Source organism: Limanda limanda, chromosome 3, assembly GCF_963576545.1.
Source record: "Limanda limanda chromosome 3, fLimLim1.1, whole genome shotgun sequence".
Classification (NCBI taxonomy): domain Eukaryota; kingdom Metazoa; phylum Chordata; class Actinopteri; order Pleuronectiformes; family Pleuronectidae; genus Limanda; species Limanda limanda.
Genome location: NC_083638.1, coordinates 19820647 through 19840338, shown reverse-complemented (window position 1 = coordinate 19840338; position 19692 = coordinate 19820647). Strand labels below are relative to the sequence as shown.

Below are 19692 nucleotides of genomic sequence, written 5' to 3'. Positions count from 1 at the left end.
TTAATCACCACTGCAATATCTGACTCTGGCTGTAATATCTCTTTACGACCGCAAGATGGCAGCGCACACCCGGAAAACCACCGAAGATGGAACCAGTAGATGTAAACACTGAGGGACCCAATTAGCTTTTTTTTAAAATAATTAGTAATATTTTTAAATTTTACTTGCAGCCGCGGGAAAAAAACTCTCACCACAAGGTTCATTTAGTAGCTGTTCTGTAATCCTTCAATCATACCACATCACTAGATGGGGTTTACACTGTTTATTATATATTATTATTTCGCAACAATAATACAAATAATGATTATAATAACTTTGTATAAGTAGTAGTTGTATTATTAAATATAATCAGTTTATTATAAGTATTTGTAGTGCATTTTTCGTCCTCACAAGAGAATAAAACAGCAATTCAATTTAATTTAATAAATGTTAAATAATTATTAAATTAAGCATTGTATCATTACAGATCTCAGCTGTCCCAGTACTTCTAAAGCATGACAACCTACTGTCACCAATCAGGCTCTGAAGCTGAAACTAATCTGATACATCAACTGGCTTATTATCAATACCAAGCTGTCAATACTTACAGAACTATTTTCATGATTGATTCATCATTTAAATAATTTGTCAAGGAGAATAGGAAACCTTCTCTGACTCCAGTTTGTCAGATTTGAGGATTTACTGCTTCTTTGCATCATTGAAAACTAAAGAGCGTTGTATTTCGGAAAAGCACAAAATATGGAATAGTGTCAACCATTGTATATTAATTTTTACCTATAGTACAATATGTTTGCTTGATTAACACGATAAGTAATCCCATTTAACAAACCACACACTATAACACACATTTTGTTTTATCTCACATAACTTAAAAAAGATTAGGTTGTTGTGCCTACACATAAAAAAAGTATCATCAACTCTTGTGTTATTGTTATGTATGTATGCAAATATTGTTATTGTTGCATCTGTGTTCTGCTGTAAGTCATATTCCCCCGAGCAGGACAATTAAGTACTCAAACAAATGAGTAATAAAATAAAATATTTCGTTTTAGTGTGTCCGTATTTGACCATAACTAGTTTAACAAGTTATGTTTGTTTGTTGTGACAAAATAAAATATAATCAACAATAAAAATCCTTTGAAAACAATGTAAGTACAATAAAGTTTCAATACAGTGCAGAAAAACAAGGCACCTGCATGAATGTGAACGATAGAAGAGACAGGAGTCAGGAAGATCTGCATCAATAGATTTTTTTTAATTCAAAGTGAATCTTAACAATAATACACCATAAAGTCTTATTTTGACACTCACCAAAAGAGTCACCTGGAAAACCCGCTTAATGTGACAAAGTAGAGAAGGCTTGGTCACACCTAAATCACTGAGAACTAGAGAGGAAACACTAACGCAAACTGTAAAGAGACATCACATCCATAGAGTTAGTTTTCCCAGTCCTCATACTGTAAATATTGCACAGTGCAATTGCTACATGGCAAACTAGTGTAGCACAAAATAAAAAAGCCAATGAAACAAACAAAAGAAACGAAGAAACAAAAGAAAAGCCACAAAAAAAACTACAGGTATTAAACAGTAACAGTTCCGATTTTATAATCAAATTGATGAGCAGACGATTCCATAACTTGCAGTGTGAATTAACTCTGAAATTGATAAGATGACCAGAAAACTGAAAATAAAACAAACCTGATCCAATCAAATCAAAAGAGTAACACAGTAGCACGTTCAGAATAATACAGACCCTGAATTTACGTCTCAAAAAGGATAATACCGCAGCAGAGGATTTGTTTTTACTGATAACTTTTTAAGTAATGTTAGACATGACTGTTTTATCTCGTAAATGTTACATAAATCCTCAAAATGAAGAAAAAACAATCCAAACAAAAGGTGTCAATCGTGTGAAAAATAAAACAGTTTTACAGATTTCTCTTCTCTTGCATCAATTCCATTTTCCTAAACAAGTATCGGAGAGTTTATGCAGGCGCATTGCTGGTGAATACCTTTGGAGGAATCAAAACACAGATTACATTTCACATGCTTATTATTGGGGAACTATTTCAAGCACTAATCTGCCAAGTTCATGCCTTGTCGTCATAAGCGTTTCTTTCCCAACGTGATACTGGAGTATGATCAGTAAAGCAAAACAGGTAAGAAATTAAAAACCATCAAATAAATCATACAACCACATTAATGTCAGTGTTTGAAGTGGGGAGTATTGCACTCATGACTGACTGTGCAGAGAAACCGCAACCATCTCCTTGACAGAGCAGTTTCCTTCCAGGACACACAAACATCCAGGAAACAAAGCCGGCGCTGTCTCGGTTACTTCCCGCTCGGCCTCGACTTGCTCGGTGGAACCGCTGCTCGGAGCGCACGGCTTCTTCTAGGCAGACAAAGTGAAGCAACTCAGGTGTACATGCACGGTTATGTAAAGCATGGAGATTATCTAAGAACACTTGGTGGTGCAATGACCGCACAATGTAAAAGTATTGCATCTGCTGTTCAGCCAGAGTGACTATCCAAAGATCGTTGAGTGTCATATCATTCAAAGAGGTTGGGTGTGTGTGTGTGTGTGTTTTACTGGTGGGTTATCACCGAGACTTCAGTGGCGGCGCTAATCTGTAACAAGAGAACCAGCAGCGCCGCCGCTGTGTCCATGTCCTCTGTCGTGTCTACAAGCTGATCAGAGGAGGACACGTCCCTGGACCGACACTGTGATGAAGTCCTATTTCATATGTGTGTGTGTGTGTGTGTTTAATTCCTGGTTGAGTGGCCGCTAAAAAGGACTGTCTACATGATAACAGACTGTAATTGGACTCCCATGCTTTCCGCCTCCAATTAAGCGGTGAGGAATCACCATCTCCAATTCTCACTTTCTGAATCTCAAGGCACATACACAGTGCTGCTCACACTGTCTCAATTTCAGTAAGGAACACGGAGCGATGGCCACAGTTTTGCTTCGACGAAACACCGTTTTTTGAAATGAGACACTCATAAAGGGGAGAGCGATCCGAACACAAGGCAGTTTAGAAGAACAAACTGTGAAAAGAGATTTTCTAGCCAGATATAACATTGAACAGATTAAAAAAAAAAAATAGGTAACCATAAGTATTTGTTGAAATCAATTTAACGGTAAAGCGAGTTGTGAAACGTTCGTTTTGGAACAGAATCATTGGGCTAAATTCTCTTTTGGACTTTAAGTCTAATCAGCCAAACCCTTACAAGCCCAGCTACCTGTATGATTGCTTAGTGGCAGAGTGTTTGTTGTGTGATCGGTGGAAACTTTACAGAAGCTTTTTCAAATCATCACAATGGATTTTCATTTTTTCTGGCATCTCACAGTGCTCATGTATAACACCTAAAGAGTACTGGTAGTATATCATATACGTACAAAGAGAAAGTTAAATCAATCCTGCAAGCTACAGCTTCAGATGTGTACAAAACATCAATATGAAAACATACAAAAAAAATTAAGTTACATCGATACATCATTTATATGCAGTGATGAGCCCAAAAGGTTAATAAGGATAAAATACTGATGCAAAAACACACACCCCGAGAAACAACGAATGCAACTAATGTTCATCATCAGCAATACAGTAGTTACAATGACACTCCAAATATGAACGCAAAACACAAAAAATCAAAACCACTTCTATTTCAGATAATTAGGGACCTATACAAAAATAGCAACGCTAGGTTTAAACTCAGAGAAATCACCTAATTTCACAGCTATTGAAGTGGCAATCATCATATAGCAGCTTATCTATGATACATTCAAGAAAGAAATGATACGACTTATTAATTGCCCAATAAGCTAGACAAAACCTCGGCCATTTTAAATACAAATACATCTTTTTTTTGTTTGTTTTAATGTTACCCCATTCTACGACTACAGTATAACTGAGGTCTATGCAAACAGAATAGCTACCTTGCTCAGGAAATTAATTACAGTCTTTGGTGCTGCACAAGCAACTTCATTTGAAAATTAAAGACAAAAACAAATTACACACGTAACTAGTCAAATGAACAAAAAAACGCACACATAGCATATCCACATATATAGGAGATGGTGCTACCATCATATATATATGTATATATCCTCCCTGACGGAATGTAGAAAAATAAGCAGTAGACACCGATAAGCCTCAAGCCTTTAACAAATGGTATAATGTAAAGGGAAAAAGTTAACTTTGTCACACATGCATAAATGAGAGAATTGCACACAAATAACTCACACCTTATCAAGCATCTGTACTAAATAGTCTAGCTCTATAATATATGTCCATATATGTGTGTATATCAAATACTGCATGGTTTGTTCAGGCTTAGAAAATTCCACACCATTTCTTTGCATTTTTTCCCCCTTACCTAATCAAAGCCATGCCCACCACACTTCTAAACATCTACGAAACAAAGTGAAAACACACACAAATGAAAAGTACGAGGACGAAAAAGAAAAAAAGAAAAATAATTAATGACTATTTAGATTGTATTGCAGTTTCATCAAACAGTACAAATACTGTTAGTAATAAGAGTTTCACTAAATAGAAATTGATTATCAAATATTAAGCAATACTCAGTACTTGCACTTTGTACACTAGTTCATTCGGGAAAGGGGAGAACGGAAAAGAAGGTTTTTTAATGAAACAGCAAGCATTCGCAACAGCAAAGCATGCCGTTCTTCTCGAGAGAACAAAAAGGTTACTCACTACACACTGAAATATTACACCGACTCCGAAAAAGAAGCACCGCTATCCGCGATACATCACATCCATGCAGGCTATGCATGGACATATACACAGGTGCATATATATACTCACACATAGAATGCATCGACTGATTGGAATTTCAAGTGCTGCAGTCCAGTACATTAATAATCATGTATATAGTCATATATAAGTAGTAACATGAACAACCTCAAATATGTAAGGCACTATGGCTGGGGACAGTTATACAATGCAGCGAGTCTTGTGACACAAACAATAAGAGCAACGTCTATGCATCTTTCCGTTTACATTTTTTGCTCATGCAAGACCACATGCAGCGTGAGGAACGACCCTATTTAAATTGGTTAACTGACTTGACATTGCTAACACCAAAAGACACCGAAAAGGTACAAATACTTCAAACGCTGTACGACATACACGGCGGACATGTGCATCTGTCAATCTAGAGCTAGAGATTGGGATGGCTTTACAAATATGAATGTGTCTTGCACATGTAAGAAGGCAATATAGAAAAATAGCTGGGATCAGGGGTGCAAAGTCTAACTATTCAACATCACCCCAATTATTTACCTGTTTTGGGGAGTATTTGTAGAAGATCCAATGCAAAGATATATCAAATGTGCAAAACACATTAAGTGTGAGTTTAACTATCAATCCATACTTTCATTCAATCATTCACACGTTATTTCCTTCTAATTTCTTGCCCAAATCATCTCCACCATTGGAACTTTATGTTTTAAAGCTTGAAGTTCAATTACACCCAAGTCTACATGATTCAAAAAATAGCTTGCTTTCTCTGTGGTTGTGCCATGGTTTCTGGAAAAAAAACTAAAAAGGAACCATGCTGTTTGTGGTTTAAAGATAGGATTCACCCTGCTAACTTAGCCCTCAGGTGGCATGAAGGGTACCTGGGCAAACATGCTCACATGTAAGGGTACTGGTTTATTTTGGTGGGGCTGAGAGGGAAACTGGTGTAGGCGGGCGAGGCGATGTAGGAGTGCGGGGGAAAGAGGGGCTTGAATTGGCCCTGGTGGTGCAAGGTGGGGGAGGATAGCAGCCGGGGGTTGATGCCCATTGTGACCTGATGCATGATGCCTGCCGGGTGGGAGATGCTGTAGGTGGGCTGGAGGCAGGGGCGAGAGGATCCTGGGGAAGCCAGGAGGTGGGCCACAGGCGCAGCTGTGACCAGAGTACCAGACGGGGGATAGGACAGTAAGGTGGGCTGCGCGTGGGGGTGGCCCCCGAGGTGGGGGTGGGGGTGGGGGCCCGTAGTGTGGTTGGGACTGCTGTGGGACAGGGTGAACGTGTGCCCATGCATGGTAGGGGGGATATAGGCCTGTGGTCTGCGGTGGGCAAAGTTGCCGTTCCATTCCTGGTGGCAGGAACTGAAATGCTGCACCTGAAGGCGTAGAGAAGAAAATCGGATTGAGCCTTTTCATAAACACTTGAGTTAGTGTTAGAGAACCACTAGATGCTGCTGTTTTCCACCTCACTGTTGTGTCTCTAATCAAACATTAGCAACCAGCACTTAAACCTTGTCATACCATCTTAATTTGTGTGAAGAACATTAGAACTTTCTGTAAATTACCTCCAACACAGACAGTGTTTCCACTACTGTTCATTGGTTGCTTTATTTTGCAAGCAAGAATATGCTAAAACTACTAACCCATTTTTTTAAATCTTAATTAATCAGGCAATCTCATTGAGAGACTTAACATGGCAATTCTTTATAAAACACGGCTTCCCACAATCAGACAACGTCAATTGTGTTCAGTAGGACATCCCATTGGAACCAGCATTACCTCTGAAATGTGACTAAACTGAGGTCAGTGTTATGTGGGACTGTTTTAATCTTAGCCATCTGTTTTCTTTTGATTATTAAATATAGTTTTGCCATCTTCGATCTTCACAAATTCTCTCTGGTCATACAAAAGCTTTTACTGCTCTATATATTCTGCTTGATCATCGGGGGCCAGTGTCGCTCAGTGTCTCACTGCTTCCAATAACCATAAGCAAGTGGAGGACAGAAAGATGTGTATGTGTTGATATGCATTTGTGTGTATGTTTGCACTTGAGTGTACTGTACATGCATGTACTGTATGTGACTGCATGAACTTACCTGCCCAAAACCTATAGGCTGCTGTTGCTGGGGCTGGAATGCAGGGTTCATCTTCTGCGGCCTGTTGAGGAGGGGGGTGGTGTGGTGATGCTGTCGCCCGGGAATGCCTCGCCATCTGTACTGGCACGAAGACTCTAAGACTGAGGTGGGATGTGAAGAGGAGAGACACGCAGTGATGAGGGTGACGTGCAAACAATTCAGAATCCAACCTTATTACCCCCGTTATAAATAAGAGACACAAAAAATATTCAGCTGCACCATTTGAAAAAGGCAACATTTGTGGCAGGAGGATTTGTGGGCCTGTCAGGGATTTCAGCTGTGTTTGATCAAACCTTTAAGCATAGTGGCAACTGTCCTCCGAATATGATCTAGATGATTATAAATAGAAATGTTTGGAAGATATGGGGGGGGAGGGAGGAGGTTTATAGAGGGGTCAGACCATCACCTATAAATACAGCTGGTAGCACTAGAATAGTAAGCTGTGCCCTTTTATGTGAGGCTTTTCATGCAATAGTTTGGGGGCTGGGGAGGGAGATGCCGTTGACATGAAAGGAAATACGACTATCATTTTCTCTTAGGATTTACACTTGAACCCATCACTTCTAAAATGAGGCAGTCTTAAATGACAGTGCTGCTGAAAAAGACAGCAATGTCCCACTGACCACAGTTGTTACTGTGTAAGCCTTCATACCGCATGCCTGGCTCCATTTTAACATCTGAATATTCATCAAACATTTGTTTCGAATATTTTTCTCAAGAGCGTTAAAAATCGTGGGGGAATATGTATGCGTTATGTGGCATAAGAAAGTGCACATCCACACAGACACAGAGGCCGGAGCCGGAGTGAAGAGTGTTGACAGCAAACAAATATCCACTCAGGAGATCGAGCAGATATGACATATCACCTGTGAGAACCTCTGTGGCCTACTAAGACAGTGAAGTCCCAGGCCATGTGACCTGTGGAGCAGACAGCAGCAGTGGTGACTGGATCTGAGAGCGAGCGTGACCTACTCATGGAGTAAATAACACCAGCAGTGTGGACTTGAGACATAGCAGCAGGTAGAAGGTACCCTGACATCTGCTTTATTCTCACAACCAAGAAGGGTTTGAAAGAGTTTAGGTCTAATAATCTGCTTCCAACCGATTTTAAGTATATAACAAAGCACACATTTCAGTCTGTAAGCTTGACACCGTTTATACATTATGTTAATTCCAGTCAGGCTTAAAAAAAGGAACTTATCAATAAGTTCTGTGTAACCAGTGCATCGTGTGTCCAGCTTTACCTGTGTTGCCATATGTTTCACTGACACCAGCATTGTTGTTGTTTTGCACCCTCATCGGCGGCACCACAACAGTACGAACGGTTGGCTTTCCAGGCTCCGTCTCCGGGGCAACGCACGCAACACGGGGCTCGCAGTTCTGGTTGCTGCCGGCCATGTAGCGTTGCTCTGTGAAAGGACTGTGGCTGTGGCCGGAGGCGTCTGAAGCAGGCGAGCTGTCCACCGTGTCACAGCCGCTCTCCTGCTCGTCGTCTGACATACTGCAAGCCAAGTGAGAAGGGAAGTTAAACACACGTCTCGTTTAATAAGGTGGAGCAAATAAGCTTTTTCCGACTTGGCTCTGTTGACCATACCTGTTGGGGTGTTTGCAAGGTGAGCTGCTGGACTGGGCTGAGGCTGAAGAGCTGGTGCTGAGCGTGCTGTCTGGACTGCTGAGGGAGCACACTCTCTCCATACTGACAGTGCTCTGACACGCCTCACAATCTGCACTACCCTTACATCTGAGTGCAGGAGGAGAAGAAACAGCAGCGGCCAATTAGAGACTGGTATCGTACAACGAAAAAGTAAAATAATTTGTAGGAAGTTAAATACTTACTCTCCCATCGAGTGTCTTTGTGCGCTCTCCTCCTCGTCGCTGCTGATACTGATGACACTGACAGTTGGGCTGGCAAGCTCAGAGATCACCATGGCCTGCCGCTGCTCCTGTGAAACTGACAGCTCTTCGCAGTCCACTCGCTCCACTTTACAGCAGTTCTCGTCATCCTCGTCCACCTGCTGTGATCTTTGCTCCTCTCTGTTAACAACATGCCTTGCCTCAGGGCATCTGGCTTTCTCCTCCTCTACCTCCACCACATTCTTTGCTGTATCAGCCATCTTTGGGGACTGGCATGCTAAATTTTGGATGTTCGTGTTTTGGGAGAAGTTGCTGCCCCTACAGGGGAAAACGTATTGCGTTCAGACAGGGGGAAACAGATTTTCAGTGCACGTGTGTGTGTCTCGACTGTCCATGCATCATACCTGTTCATACAAGGCTTGGATCTCTTGTTGGCAGTCGACTGCGGCCACACCACATGTGCAATGCCTATGTTGATTGGCTGGTGCGTGGACATGGTCATTTGGTTGGTTAAGAATGGCTGAGGGTGTGCAATCATGGAGCTGTAATGGTTACCATGGGGATGCATTTTCCTGCATTAAGAAAACAGAACATTGCAATTGAGACAAAAGGCTTTAGCACCATTACTGACAAAACGGTCCCAGTCTCAGGTCCCAAAGGACATGTAAGAGTCATCTGTCATTAACATTCAGGGGACTCAGCAGCTGTACTCTGTATCAGAGCAATGCAGCCATTCACCAGGGTGTGCATAGCAAAGGTAATAAAGCACAAACATATAAGGTCTCTCTCTCTCTATATATATATATATATATATATATATATATATATATATATATATATATATATATATAACCTGTAAAGACACAACGTCATGACAGAATACAGACTGTCAGTGAAAAGATATTTGCTGTGTTTCAATTCAGCGACCGCATTCTGCGGAGGACCTAGTCTATGCAGTCAACGACAGCTGCATCCCCCAACGACCACGTACACCGTGCCGGACCGAAACAAGACTGTCTGGTCTTCCTATTGCGTCACTAGCTTTTCCTGCCATTACAACTGTCGCCTAGCAACAAAGCTACGGACCAAAACGTACTTTGGTTAATTAAAAATGTTGAAAACATATTTTGTACACCATTTGCCGCCCGCATTTGGAGGAGCCTTTGAATTTGGATAGTCTAGTCGCACCGCTGTGACGCAATCGGTCGACAAATGCAGCAGATTAAGGATGCACCCCTAAATTGAGACACAGCTATTTTGCAACTCTTTGACATACACTAATAAATTGCTTACCCCCAGTCACCCAATCTCTGAGAGCCCACAGTGTCAGATTGCAACGTGGTCGGTGGTGGGGGCACTGATGTCACCTGCTGCCAAGTTGGCACCAAGATCTGCTGTGCACGGTTGGACCAGGGCTGATGGGAGTGAAGAGAAGCAAAGCAGTTATATTTAGTAATTTTTAACTTTTGTTTTCTCTTCTGTCGGCCTTGAATTGCCCCTTGAGGAACGAGAGTATTTTGAATTGAATCGGCTCATACATCACACCATCCCACACGTAGATACATCAGGGTGATGACAAAAAATGTAAATGTAATGATAAATATATAATAATCATCTCTATCCTAGCTAGAACCTCACCTGCGTGATGACTCCAGGTCTGATTTGCATGGGCTGGATGGGGGGTGCTTGAGTGACCAGAGGCATAGAAGTCTCCATTCGAACAGAGTAGCCTGCTGTTTTAGCCGCGTTGGTGGGGATTCCTTCAGAGACAATGGACAGGAATAATATCGGACTTCAGTTCATTCAGTCCCACCACCAAATGAGTCATAAACAAGTGAAAATAAGATCATCACTCCTACCTTGAATGGACGGGGGACACAGAATGAGGGCCTGCTGATATGACTCGTTGCATCCAAACTGACCACTACCTGTCTGCAGTGCTATCCCGGGGTGCATCACTGAGGGGGCTGATGGAGCTAACCCCTAAAACAGGAAGAACAAGAGATGAGTGGACTCTTCTTAGGTATCTAAATGATAAACAGTGACATTAAACAGCCAGTAGGTGGCGATATTTAGGTCAGGAGCAGTCATGTTCTGCAGCCAGGCACAGAGCAATAACCTGTATTGTACTGAGAGATTTGAGCGTTAACTTTAGACGTTAACGCCGGCTTCTCATCAGGTAGACAGTGGCTCATTTGGCTCAGCAGTGGTAGATCAGCATTGTGATCTATAACTCTTGACTCTTCCACTCCAAAAGTAGTTCAATATACATAATTAAACATTTAACCTATTCAATGCCCACTTCCTCTCTTTGTGACAGGCCCGAGTGATAAACAAGGAACAGTCAAGCATGTGCCTCTGCTTCACCACTCACGCTGCTCTCATGCCTGGCTATAATCACATTTATTGAATAACGAGAACTAGACGCATGTTGTTTCCGCTCTGGCTCCTGCATGTAGCCCAGCCCCCATACACATGATAGTAAACACAAAGCAGCCTTTCAAAGGATAATACTAAAAGAGCTGCAACGCTTTCCTGTAAAAACCTCATGAGCAACAAGGATTTCTTATTTACTATACTGCTCAATGGAAAAAGAAATCACAGCTGTTTTATTGTGCAAGGCATGTGTTCTTTTGTCAGGTTGAAATTCTGAATAGGAATGAGAGAGCCTTGAGACTTAAACCTTACCTTTGTACTGGTGAAACACATATGTTGTTACTGTAAGTGTCTTACGAGGAATGAGTCACGCATGGTCATGATTTCACATTTCCTCCTCATCACCGTGGCTTTCGAAATAAACCTTAAGGTGTTTTGCATTATAAAAGATCTCATCCCGAATAAGAGGGTCATCTCCCTTTTCTCCTCAGCAACAACACTGATATGAGCCCTGTTGCCATGACCTCAGAAACATGACGTGGTTTTGTTGCCATGACAGCGGTGCAAAGACGCAATAAGACAGGCAAGTCGGCATACACAAAAGCAATAAAGTCGAGGAAATAGTCGACATGAACAGGAGCAGATGAACTGAAAAAACCCTGCTCGTCAATAACCCTTACAATCATTGATTATTCAATTATAATGGAAAGAGTCATATATATTTATTTGAATAATACAATGAAATACGCAGTCATTTAAAACTTACTCTTGTTAGTTGGTTCCTTTCATTTTCCTTTGATAATTGTTTAAATCCCTTACTATGGGTGGAATAAAACCCAGTGCACATCAACATGTCCTGTACGTCTTACTTGTGCATGGACACCGCTCATCTTGCCGAAGGGATGGTTTACTGAGGCGGCAGCAGTTGTGGTCACAGGTCTGACAAATGGACCCTTATTTCTGTTGGCCATCTCGTACGCACTGGGACGAGTCCAGCAAACATCCATGATGTGGAAACACGACTTAACACTGTGGGCAGAAGAGACACACATGGGAGAGTTCAAGCTGTATGTAGGGAGGTCAAAATTACAACATGTCGGAGAATTTGAGGCACAGCGGACTCACTGGTTGCTGTGGGGAAAGTCAAACAGGTGTTGCATTGTTACAAAGGGGTGGTTGAGAGCCTCGGCAGGGGCAATCCTCTCCTCCGCGTCAATATACAGCATCTTCTTCAGTAGGTCCACAAACTCCAGACGGTCTGCCTTCTCTGCCAACAAGTCACTACCTTCCAGATTCATCACCAAGTTCACCTATAATCCAAACACTGGTGTTAAAACCTCTTCTCATGGGGCTCAAAAACAGGATTAAACTAATTTCTACTATACAGCTTTCAATGTGTATGAATAAGGATTATTATGATATCTATTTCCTGAGGATGATAAACCTCTATTCATCATGAGTAATGAATTCACAAGAATCGCCTCCAACTCCGAAAAGTACAGACCTGAACAAGCATTGATGTTTGCCTGGGGAATTTCCACTGTGGTCTCTTATTACAAAGTAATACATGAACCTTCATTTCTTTTTATTCAGGTTTAGTACATAACTGATGTAACTTACGCTTACAGGCACTTTTTTCCTTGCTCTGGAATTAGATGCGTGTGCTCTTTTTCTGTTCATACCGTGAAGACCTAGTAACCTACATGCTCTCTTCATTTGATATTGAACCTCCCCTGAACTCGTCTTAAGTTCATTGTGGTCTGAGCAGCAAATACGTACGTGCGCTATGTCATCCAAATAGCTGAAGATGTACTTCCTTGCTTCCTTTGATTTCATTCCCGTCTCTTTCTCGTGCTCATCTGTTGACTAAAAGAAAGAGAAAAAGAAACTTAAATGAGGACACAAGTGGTCACCGTGCGCAGTAATGTTATGATCAAAACAGTTTGTTATTAGCGGTAAGTTAATTCGTGCTATGTCAGAAGCCTCTTGCTTACTAGGAAAATGTCATTGAGGAACCGCAATCTGATTCCCAGTATGTTAAGCAATGTGACTAACACCCTTTGTTTCAGGAAAGGTATCATTGCCTCTTTATGAGGAAAAAGTCCAATGGGAGTTGATCCTGACCTTAACCAGAGGTTGCTTGTTTTTTAATTACTGGTAACAAATCTAAGTGAGTGAATACAACTAACCTTTAGTCTCCATGCTGCATACGGTGAGTCAGCCTCTCTGCGAAAGAACCGTGCCGTCTTTGTCCCCGTGTTCAATAAGTGTTCTCCTGGCAAACCTTGTGTCTGAGAAATGTAGCGAATCTTTTTGACATAAGGATAGAAGGGAGAGAAGAAAGAAAAAAAGTTTTTTAAGTTCTCCTTCAAAGTAGCACCTTATTTTGTGTACCTATGAGGATTTTCAAAGTCATTTACAGGGATGTCACTCCATCATGTCCCCCAGAGCTTTAGGTTCCTGAGTGTGGATGTGCATGAATGTGTTCATGGTGGGAACCTGAAAGATGACACATTCCTGACAAATGGATGGACTCGAGGTCTTGTATTGAACGTAGCCCATGTGTATGATGTCTGAAAGGTGTCGGGCTCTTTTCATATAACCTCGGATAACAATAATCCTATGGTCTCAATGCCATGGGCTTCGCTTGGTAATGATGCTTGTCAGTCAGATGTTGCGGGGCAAGAATGTCACACACAGGTTTATGAGAGGAGACCAGTGAGGCCTCGCTGACGTCAATCACACCCAAGTGTTAAGGACAACAACCATTACAGATTCAGCGCTGCTAAGAAGCAATGAGACAGAGCCGCACAGTGAGAGAAGAGTCGCTTGTCATATTCAAATGAAGTGGATTAACAGATTTACAAAATTACACTTAAGTCTATATTTGAAATTCACAAATACAGATTTAAGACAAATATGCATGGCCTCAGATATGCATGTTCTCCCTCCTTCCTTAATTTCTAGTGTCCACACTGTAGCTATATAATAGTGTCTTTATATAATTACAAATATTTTCCTTTCATTAAGTCAATGCTGATTTAAACTGACAATACTTTTCCCCTCATTTTCTGTCTTGCATCTATTCACTATCATTCATAACGTAGACAAGCTTTACCGACACCATCACGTCATCAGACAAACTTTACCCTGAAAGTCCCCATCTTTGCTATCGTTTTACTGTAATTCAGCAACATCATATAAACAGCAACAGACAGACAAAAAAAAACAAAGGCAGAGTGTGTGCGTGATAAAAGTCTTGTGATGGGAGAACCCTTATTTTTCCTGGAGGGTGTGTCTCTGCAGAGATCTGGCAAACCAGTGAGATCACTGATGTAAAGCCACTGCTTCACAAAACAACCATTTAGCGAGCCCGGGCCTGTTTCAGAGCAGACAGGAAGCAAAGGCAGCCTTTCTTTAATGGCAGCTCAGATAACAATGCATGCTGTATAAGATGCATTTCAAAGCTAGGCCTCACTATAATAACTGAGAGAACAGCTCAGTTTAGGATAACGTACCCAAACCCTCCTACATACCCTGTGTACAAAGACTCACAAACAGGAACATTCCTTCTGGTACCCAAAAAACAAGATACGGATAAGCTGTGCACATATGAAGCATGAAGTATTCCCAGCAACAGGAAAATGTCACATTATACACTGCCCTCATGACCAAAAGCTCTTGACTCCCATCGTCTTTCCAAGTTGACATCTCTTTCTGCATCTTCGACGTGTGAGGGTCCTCTTTTTTCCTTTTGGTTGAAATATTTGTATTCTTTTCATTTTTTTTTTAAAGGGGTCACATGTTAAAAACGTCATCAAGACGCCCACTTACTTGCTGTTACTTGTGGACATTTTCCTGCTGTATTCTCACATGAGCTAACTTGGACATTCTCTTGACATTTTACGAAGAGGCTGACAGGAAAAGTTCCGGAAAATGCCCGGAGTAACTGACTTGGACATTCGCTTTCTCACATACAGCCCCTCTGTAAAATTTGATGCATGTCTGAAAGCTGAATTAAGAGAGACCAACAAGACAAAAATATGAGAGAGTGAGACACCAGTGACTTTAGCTCCCGGGCTAATTATAGCTACTCATAACGAGACGCTGACTGAATGCTGAGACTGTCGCATCAAGGAGGTGTGCAACCTCCTGCTGTAGTGAAGTAAAAGATGAAGTGACTGGGGGATGAGGTAAGACGAGGGCAGAGCAAGAGCCAGAGTTATAAATACAATATGCTGTGTGGGATGGAACAAGACCCCATGCAGAGGGGGGGCAACGGCTCAGTCAGCTCCAACCAGATCACCCTGTGGCCCCCGGATGACACCTCACACTAGCAATTTGCTGTCGAGCTGTTTACTGACATGAGTTGGTTATTTTATTTTAAGCAATAAATGATGTACAAGCTTCCCATTTGTAAGCACGGTTTTATATTTATATAGCAAACAAATGAAGGTATATATACACTAAAATACTCTACAGCTAGATATCAAAATTATCAAAGCAATTTATATCAATCGTGTTTTTCTGTCACCAATGAAGCTGTGAGAGACTGTGATATAACCTGGGCAGATAACTATGAATTTGTGTCCTTGTTTTTTGCATTTCTCTGAAATGTTTTGAAGGAATAATGAGTGCTGAAGAGGCAGAGTATTTGCCTTCATTATGAGATGAAAGTACCCAGAAAGCACTAGGAACCAAAATGAAAGTCATGGCATTTGTTCCAAAGGTGCTATGCACCTGCACTGGCTTGTTTTCCTTTTAAGCAAATAAATGGAGAACCTTTGTGTAAGTGGGCAGGTTTGCCAAAGAAAGAAAGAGTTTCCCGAATGGAGGAGGCTATGATAGCATAGTTCAGTCAGAACCACTATTGAAATTCATAGGCATTCATTGAAATTGCAAACCCACATGGCTAAGATGGAGGTTTCCCTGGGATGTGCTTGCAGTTCAGTCGTTCCGGAGAACATAGAAAGCTTAAAATTCACTGTAGGTATTTTAATCAACTGACACAAATAGACACTAACATCATGATCCATGTACGAACCAGCAAGATAAAATCTAAAGCAATTTAACGCTTGATTTTGCTCCATGGGTCTCTCACCCTCTACTGCCAGTGTTTACAGTGCATTTGTATTTAAATTCATTCATCCGCTATAAGCAGATGAACGGATCCAATTTTCCGAAGTTGGCCCCTCACATAAAGAACACACTATGAGTTTGGCCGAGGCCGACACGCTCACAACAGAGTAAAATGTCCAGAACATTCAGCGGAGAGGTGGTGTCTGGGGCAGGACATGACATAAATTCCACAGCAGAAATCATGCGTTTTGGTTTAGAGCACATCAATATCAGCCTGAAAGCAGCTATACAGTAGGGTTAGATTTGTATCTGATGAATGCTTTGTGCAACCCTATTCCAGAGTTTGCCTCTCAATACTTAATTTATTGTTTATTAAATAGTTTTTCACACTGCCTGTGCATACAAACTTCATCCCATCCCCCCTCGTCTCCCCCTCCATCAGCTGCAAGCAGCCCCTTACTGAATTGAGGAGGCTCACCCCAGATATCTTTAAAGCTGCTTTGCGACATGCTGGCTGGCTCCTGCAAAAACAGATTTATCATATTTAGACTGGTGCTGCAGCACTCAAGTCAAATCCCTTTCGGTGGTGTTGAGTTATCTCTCCTGCCTTGGTCCTGGTGAGAATGAAAAATGATGCCAGACCATAAAGATACTTTGCTATGGGTGCAGCATGCAGTGAGGCCGAGTGCTGAACTGTAGGGTCCTGCATAGGACAGGGCCGGATCTGACTGAGGCTGTTTTGGCAGCCTTTGAGTAGATAGGGCTCTAGGGTAGGGGAAAGCCACTCAACATAAGCCCAGATCAGTCTAGTCCTGGGAAGACGCTGTAAGGGCTCCACTGGGAGGGGCAGGCACCCAGCAGCTCTTAATAGACATACCATCGGTCACAAGAGCATGCCTCTCTGCTCGCTGGCACAGACAACAGCTGGTACGGCTCTCAGGGTAGGTATATCACCAAGGTACCGGTAAATGCTGCACTAATTTGTTAGTTCAAGTCATTTGAGCGCTCTGCCTCTTTCTTCATTCAAACATTCTGCCTGCAATTATGCACAGAAGTTTTTCTTCCCCTCTAAGTCAAAAGTGTCCTTTCCATGCCGTCCTCGAGGATTAGGCCAAGTTCTCACACAGGTTAAAATGCAGAAACAGATTTTTCCAAGTGTACACACTGTGATAATGGGACATTCTTGTCTTGGCTTCAGACCATCTAGCCTAAACTTTGATGGTCAATGTCCCTACTGCCTTTTTCAGCTTTTGTCTGCTTCTCTTTCATACTAGCTTTTTGCAAGACTTCTTTGGGGAGATACAGACTGAAGTAGCAATGAATGACAAATCCCACAAAGTTGAACAGCATGAGCCACGTCTGAGTCAGTAACCCGAGTGCTAGTCTGTAATAGAAAGCTGGATGGCATGCAAACTCAAAAACAGACACACTGAAGCCTCTCCTCTGTGGGCTGCTGTGATGGGAAAGAATAGGGGGTAATGGAAAGAAAGAGAAAAAGACAGACAGAACCAGAAAAATAAGTGACTGGGTGGAAACAGAGGATGTAATGATGCCTTGACTGCCACGTGGGCGATTTAGGGATGTGTGGGAGGGAAATGGTCAGCGAGGTAATTTATGAGAGAATAGACGGTCGGGTGGGTAAAACTTATAAACTGAGGGAAGGCCCACTATAAAATGGTGTGCCACAAAAAAAAAACGTCTGGTGATGCCGCCGAGAGGAGAGTCTTATTCATGGGAGGGGGAAAGCAGAGGTTAGAGATGCTGGGAGAATTTTAATAAAGAACTTGAATGAAAGAATAAAGACGCAGGAACTTCTTCCAGAATTATGAGCCAAGAGCAGCTAAACAGGGACTGGTGAGAAAATGGATTTTTACCTGATCGTACTCCAGGGCCCCGGGGTAGAGGGGCCATCCCAGAAAAAGTTCAGCGATCACACAGCCCAGCGACCACATGTCTATGGCTTCACAAAACGGCAATCCCAAAATAATCTCTGGAGCCCTGTAGAACAGAAAAAACACACACATGTTAGACTACAGTAACAGAACAACACTGTTTAATATGACGGTATTTGAATGTGACCTGTATGAAATAAAAGTTGTCAAATAAATGTTTTTGTGCCCATTTTAAAATATGTTTCTATGAAAGTCGTCACAGAATGAAAACAGATTCAAACACTGAACATTTCCCAGAAAACAGATCAGAAATTAAACAAATTTCTTATATCACATTAAACTATTAAATCTTTAGCAGACAACAGTTCAAAGAAAAACATCTTTGTGGGTTGTAGATCTCAAATTGTTCATGATAGCACCAACAAACCATTTCTCTCAATTTCACTTCTCGTGGATGTAATGTTTTTGGCTTTGAAAGCTTAAGTCTTCATTGAATACATATCCATTATTAGTTATGTTATAGAGTTCCTGATGAAGGCCAGTCAGACCGGATTGTTCGGTACATGTGTAACAGTGCCAAGTGACCCGCAAGCCAATGTTGTGAGTGTACTAGAGCCGCCAGGCATCAGCAGGCTGATCCAGTGGGTTAGCAGGTCAGCCAGGCTGGGATCAGGGCTTTGACAGGCTGTTTGTATCTGATCCAGGCTGCTTAAGAATAAGAAGCATAGTCACTATTTCTTCACCTACGCGCTGGCTCAGTGTTACTTTGAGCATATCTATAATAGCACTGTAATACCATGTCACAGGGGCGGCTGGTGGTGACGCAGGCCTGTCAGCTCCAATATAGGTAAGACGTGTCTGTCTGACATGACTGTCAAGAACTCTGGGTTTAGGACACAAGCACCTATAAATGTAGACAGAGCACTGACAGCATGAGGTATACAGTTTTTTTTATATATTTTGGCACGGATCTGGACAAGAGGGTGGATCCAGGATCTTTTTCTTCTTTTAGTTACTTTAGTTGTCTTCATCATACATATATATTTTCTGCAGAATACATAAACATTGTAAACATTGTATACACTCCTACAATTAGGTATAAAAGAACGATTGCAAGTTCCTTTGGCATTTTCACCAATTTTCCAGGGAATAATCTACAGACCTAGATGAAAACTATAATTCTTCTGCAATGGAGGTTGTGATATCATGATCTGCATTGTTTTGGTGGCTTAGCTACAAGGCTTGATTAAATAAAAGGGGACTGTTGGGCCTTGGTGGATGCCATTCCAGTTTCAATAGTCATTATATCCTCATTGCCTACATAGATTACAGCGTTGCTCAGAGGAACTCAGCCCTAAAATAACATTAGAGAGTAATTTAAACGATGGAAATACTTTTCACTTCAGTTCAGTGCACATGATATGCCCTCTAGTTAGGCTGCTGTTTCACAAAACTGGACACAACTGTACCTTTACTTGCGGTATGTAAGGGGATCCTACAGATAACTACTCTCTGACGTCTTTAGAGCTATAGGGAACTGAATAGTGAGGGGCAGACGCTACATATGGATGGTAACAGCGAGATTTAGACC

General features: G+C 41.7%; 1 protein-coding gene across 2 annotated transcripts in view; it reads right to left on the bottom strand.

Annotated features, from left to right (window-relative positions):
- Positions 1-1234: 1234 nt before the first annotated feature.
- Positions 1235-19692, bottom strand: part of hipk3b (homeodomain interacting protein kinase 3b) — a 37271-nt gene continuing 18813 nt past the window's right edge. For both annotated transcript variants that reach the window (XM_061067540.1, XM_061067542.1), the window contains exons 3-16: positions 18084-18207; positions 13320-13439; positions 12910-12996; positions 12256-12440; positions 12000-12159; positions 10614-10737; positions 10393-10514; positions 10048-10169; positions 9159-9326; positions 8737-9072; positions 8495-8641; positions 8145-8401; positions 6862-7001; positions 1235-6141 (exon numbers count right to left, since the gene is read on the bottom strand). In XM_061067540.1, the coding sequence (XP_060923523.1) occupies positions 5665-6141; positions 6862-7001; positions 8145-8401; positions 8495-8641; positions 8737-9072; positions 9159-9326; positions 10048-10169; positions 10393-10514; positions 10614-10737; positions 12000-12159; positions 12256-12440; positions 12910-12996; positions 13320-13439; positions 18084-18207 (2569 nt within the window). In that variant the 3' untranslated portion in view covers positions 1235-5664. The remainder of the gene's footprint in view (positions 6142-6861; positions 7002-8144; positions 8402-8494; positions 8642-8736; positions 9073-9158; positions 9327-10047; positions 10170-10392; positions 10515-10613; positions 10738-11999; positions 12160-12255; positions 12441-12909; positions 12997-13319; positions 13440-18083; positions 18208-19692) is intronic.